General features: G+C 67.1%; 1 protein-coding gene across 1 annotated transcript; it reads right to left on the minus strand.

The window, feature by feature from the left end:
- Positions 1-25: 25 nt before the first annotated feature.
- Positions 26-2,521, minus strand: SOX21 (SRY-box transcription factor 21). Its single transcript, XM_080375741.1, has one exon. It carries the CDS (start codon positions 2,402-2,404, stop codon positions 1,559-1,561), a length of 846 nt encoding a protein of 281 aa, XP_080231867.1. The 5' UTR covers positions 2,405-2,521; the 3' UTR covers positions 26-1,558.
- Between the last annotated feature and the right edge of the window lie 2,857 nt (positions 2,522-5,378).

Consider the following 5,378-nt stretch of genomic DNA (forward strand, 5'->3'; position numbering starts at 1 on the left):
TAGTAATTCAACAAGAAATAGAGGATTTTCTCTTTTCCCTGCTTCAGGCTTTATTTAAACTCTTTGTTCAAAAATGAACAGAGTGGTAGTCGGAATCTAATTTACAGATATAGTTTAGACGTCTAACTTTAAATTAGAAGATCACACAAGAAAACCATTTACACGTAAATGTTAAAACCAATACTTAATCTTTTTTTTTTACTTTATATTACATAAAGCCAAAATGAAACTAAATACATGTTAGCCAGCTTCATTCACAAACATTAGTCAAAATATACACATTACAAAAGTAAACCAAAAAAGAACTCTAAACGGATGAAGGATTTTTTTTTCCTAAAATTTGTTGGATTTTTTTTTTTAAATCACCATTTGCAATTGAATTGCAGTCGCTCTAAAATAAGCTAAACAGGTAGGGTACTCCAAAACACATGTGAAACACTTCATGTTGGCGGGGGGGAGGCAGATTTTCTTTTAAATGGGAATACTCTTCTGTCAAAGCAAAGCTCTGTTTCAGTTCAGCTAAATAATAAATAGATAATTATCACTCAGACAAAAAAGTCTGATTTAACCTTAGATAATATTGCGATCCCCGAGCGGTCCCGCAATATTTTTATTCCCTTTGAAAGGCATTCTTTTTTTTTTTTTTTTTTTTCAGGTTAAAACTGAATCGACCGTGGGCGAAGTAAGTAACAGAGTTTTCAATCCGAGACCTAACGTTTCCACAGAGATATACAAATTTACAGTCTGAGGGTGAGACTTAATTAGTGGGAGGGGGGGGGAACGCGGGGCCCGGGAGTCACGCGCCTTCCCTCTCGTGGAAATTCCGACCCGCACCTGTCACCGCCCCGCAGCAGCAGCCGGCGGGAGCCCACACGGGACGGGGCACGGGGGGGTTGGACGGGCAGCATCCCACACCGCCCAGTCTTCCTTTGCGTGGATCCTGCTCCCGCTGGGCCACGATGAGCTGCGAACCAGGCACGCAGCGGCCCGCTCTCTCCCTTGCCGGGGCCGCACCTCGCCCTGCCCTGCCGTGCCCGGGCCTCTCCCCCCACCCCCACCCCCGTTCCCCGCCCCTCCCCCCACCTTTTCCCCTTTTCGGCGGCAGCGATGCCGCAGCGGGACTTCTCCGAGCCCGGGGCGCGGCGGGAAGGGGAAGCCCGCGGCCGAGAGCGGGGCGGCGAGGAGGAGCCGGCGGAGGGAGGGAGCCCCCCGAGTCTGTCCAGAATAAGCACTTTTGGGGGGCTGCGCGGGTGGGTAATTTTCTTTTTTTTTTTCTTCTTTTTTTTTCCTCTTTTTTTTTTTTCTTTTTCTCTTCTTTTTCAGCTCGGCTATCTGCAAAGACCGCATGCAACACACACAAGCTCTAAGCGGGGCGGCGGGCGGGGACGCGCCCCTCGGCGGGCGACGCGCAACAGGTCGGCGTCGGCTCCGGCGCTCCCCGCCGCCGCCCGCCCCCGCGGCCCCGGCGGCGGGTCGCCCCCCTCCCTGGCCGCACGTACGCGCCGGCACCCATCCAGGCGGGCGCCGGGGCTCTGCGCGGGCATCCCCCGGCCGTGGGTCATAGGGCCGCGGCGTAGGCTGCGGGGTAAGGGTCCAGCTGGGGCTTGCCCATGCCCGGCAGGAGGATGTAGGCCAGCGGCGGCTGCAGCCCCGGCCCGGGCCAGGCGCTGCAGTTGCAGGGGATCATGTAGCCCGGGTTACCGGGCGACGGGTGCGAGTGCGTGTGCCCCCCGGCGGCGGCGGCAGCGGCAGCGGCGGCAGCAGCGGCCCCGTGGAAGGCGCCCGCCCCGCCGGCGCCGGGGTAGCCCAGCGAGGAGGCGTAGGGCAGCCCCGAGCCCGAGGAAGAGGAGGAGGAGGAGATCTCGGCCATTTTAGAGCCCAGGTCCAGCAGGGAGTAGGGGCTGCTGGCGGCGGCCGCCGCGGCGGCCGCGGCAGCGGCGGCGGCCGACTGGGGGAAGAAGACGCGGGCGGCGGCGGCGGCGGCAGCGGCCGCCGCCTTCTCGGGGTTGGCCAGCAGCGACTCGGGCACCAGCCCGCCGGCCGCCCCGCCGTGCAGCCCGCCCGCCTTCAGCCCGTGCGGGTGCTCGTGGTCCGCCACGCCGCCCAGCCCGTAGGGCACGGGGAAGGCGAACTTGTCCTTCTTGAGCAGCGTCTTGGGCTTCCGCCGGGGCCGGTACTTGTAGTCGGGGTGCTCCTTCATGTGCATGGCCCGCAGCCGCTTGGCCTCGTCGATGAAGGGCCGCTTCTCCGACTCGGTCAGCAGCTTCCACTCGGCGCCCAGGCGCTTGCTGATCTCCGAGTTGTGCATCTTGGGGTTCTCCTGGGCCATCTTCCGCCGCTGCGCCCGCGACCATACCATGAAGGCGTTCATCGGCCTCTTGACGTGATCCACCGGTTTGGACATGGTGTCCCCCCGCCGCCCCGGCGAGCCGCCGCCCGGCCCGCGCTGGCGGCCGCCGCCTCCTCCGGTCGCCTCTCCCGCCGCCTCCTCGTCCTCCTCGCCCCCGCCGCGCTCCGCTCCTCCGAAAGCAATCTCGGCGGGTGCCCCGGCGCGGCGGCACCGGCTCCGGCGGGCGCGGGGTGGCGGCCCACGGCTGCCCCGCTCCGGGCGCGGGGCGCTGCCGAGCGGCGGCGCCTCCCCGTCAGGGCGCTGCCGCTCCCCGCCTGGGCCGCGGAGCCTCTCTCCGCGCCGCCGACCCCCGGGCCAGGGCTCTTCCTCGGAGTCACCCGCGAGCGGCGGCGGCCGGCGGCCGGGCGGGACCGCGGCGAAGTCTCGACGGCGAGGGCGGCGTCCGGCGCCAGGCGAGCGGCGCGGGGCTGGGCTGTGGGGGTCCTCGCTTCGCTGCGGGCGCGATGCTCCTCGGCGTCCCCCGCTGCGGCGGCGAGCCCCGAACGGGGCGGCGGTCAGAGCCCGCCCGGAGCCATCGCCGCCCGCGGAGCTCGGGGGGCGGCCCGCCGCGGCGCGGTGTGGTGCGGTGCCGGGCGGGACGGGTTCCGCGGTGGCTCAGGCGCTGCGGGGAGGCCCCGGGGGCGCGGGCCGCCCCGCTCACAGCCGCCCCGCTCCGCCCGCGGGGGCGCGGCGAGCCGCCCGCTCCTCGCGCATACTCGCCGGGCGCCGGTCGCGAGCGGCCGCCGCGGCCTCCTGGTTCCCGCCGGCGGACAAACTTCGCCAAGTTTCGGGCGGGCTGCGGAGCGCTCCGCCTGCCGCGCGGCTCCCCCTTCTCCGGGAGCCGCCAGGTCTCTCTGGGTTTTCTTGGCCGCCGACTCGGAGGGGCGGCGGGGCGGGCGGGAGCGGCGGGGGGCGGAGGGAGGAGGAGGAGGAGGCGGTGGCGGAGGAGGAGGTGGCGGCAGAGAAGGAGGAGGAGGGGGTCCTAATTAAAATACTCGGCGGTCTATGCCCGGCGGGCAGCCGACCCGGTTATAAAGTCCGCGGTGGGGTTTGCAGCCGGCGCAGTCGCCCCCTCCTCTCGCCCCGTCGGCGCGGCGGCAGGTAACGCGCGCGCTCTGCATGCCTCCGCGCCGCGCGCCCTATATGTTTGCATGCGGCCTGGCCGCGCCGCGCGCCGCGGGCAGCCAGGGGCGGGGCCGCCGTGCCGGGAGGGGCGGGGCCTACGATAACCACGCCCCCTCCGCGGCCGGCGGGGCGGGGCGGGGCCGGAGGCAGTGCATGCGCGATGCGTACCGCCCCGCCCGCCGGACTGCCCGGGCCGTGGGGCTGGGGGAGAGCTCGCCCGGTGCCAGCGCCGTATTTTGGGGTGTTTGGGGTGTTTTCTCTGTCGAGGTCGGGCGCGGCGGCCTGGCCGGCCGGCCGAGGGGGAGAGCCCGCCGCCGCCTCGCAGAGCGGCCCCGCGGCCCCGGCGCGCATCCAGTGGCGCCCCGACACAATCCACGCGTGCTTTGCTGGCCGCTCCGCACGCCTCTCCGCGCTCCCCGCAGCCCGCGCCACCCGCCTGTGTCCCGCTCCGCCCGCCTGTCGGTCAGGGTGAACTCGTTCGCCTTGTTTGTACTTCGGCGGGCCGGTGCTGACTTACCCCTGCGGTATGTGGAAGCGCCGACTCCAGCAAACCATTAACTCCTTCCCGCGCTGGCAGCGGGCCGGCTCTGCCCGGGACAGCCCCGCCGGCCGGGCTTCCTGGGGGCGATGCACTAGTGGGGCGACAGCCCCCGATGGGTCTGCGACAGAGGCCGCGGGGGGGGCATCGCCGTGGGGTGGCGGGGGATGACCGGCCGCCGCAGGGACTTGTTTGCCACGCCGCCCGCCGCCGCCTTGCCCGGGCTTCTCTCCCCGGGGCCCGCTCCATGCGCCGGGCAGCCCCAGGCGCCGTGCGGCGGACCCCCGGCTCCGGTCGCCGGGCTTCGCACCTCCCGTCCCTCCGCAGCGCACCTCCGCCCGCCGCCACCTTTGGAAAGAAACCCGCCGCTGGCCACCCACCGGCGGCAGCCCGCCGGCTCCCTCTCCGCCCCTGCGCCCGCCCGAGGTCCCACGCAGCCTGTCCCGGCCCGGGTGCTCCGCACCCTGCCGAGCAGCTCCTCTATAACCCGCACCTTCTCCCACTTCGTGTTTTACGACCCATTTACTACTACTTAAACGTAACGCTCCCACTCTCCAAAAGCCACCTTGCCAATGTCTGACCGCCTACAATCCGTTTAGTCGTGGAAAAAATAGTTCCCATCGGTTGTCAAAAGCGGGGAGATTAAGATATCTACCGGCGCTGGCTGCCGTTTGGGCTTAGCGAGGAAACGGCATTTCCCGAGGGTGGGAGCCCTACCGAGAGGGCTGCACCCGGTGCGGGTACCTCAGCCCCGGAGGTCAGGTTATCAACCCGTCGGCCGGCAATTTCCCGCTTTGAGATGAGCAGCCAGTATTTTCGACTGCTTGAAATCCTCTCGTTTGATCAGGGAAGCGATTTCCTATTTCTCTCGTTCACATGTAACGTTATTGTGTTTGACTTCTAAGAGGCGAGGACTAATCCCCTGGCTTTCTCCGCACAGATCGGGTGCCGGCGTGATCAGCTCGCCCCTCGCATCGTAGGTACCAGCGGGAAAGCCCCCGGACTAATTCCGTTCAGGGGAAGGCGAGACCGCTGTTTATACGTCCCCAGCCGCCGCCATGAGCAGGGTGAGAACCAATAACATCTACCGGAGGGTGCTCGGGGAGGGGGGAAAGGCAGCAGCGACTCTCCGTTGCCACCACCAATGGCACCCCCGGCTCCCGCAGACGACCGACCCCGCTCCCGCTAACGCCCCCGGAGCGCGGGAGCAGCGCGGGGGGCGAAGGCTCAGTCCCCGAGTGGGCTAGGCTCCAGCGGGGCTCTTGCCCCGCTCTCCACGCCGGCCGCGCTGCGTCCCTCACGACCCCACTCCCCCCGGTTGTGCCC

Source organism: Falco punctatus, assembly GCF_963210335.1.
Source record: "Falco punctatus genome assembly, chromosome: 2".
In the NCBI taxonomy this organism is placed as follows: domain Eukaryota; kingdom Metazoa; phylum Chordata; class Aves; order Falconiformes; family Falconidae; genus Falco; species Falco punctatus.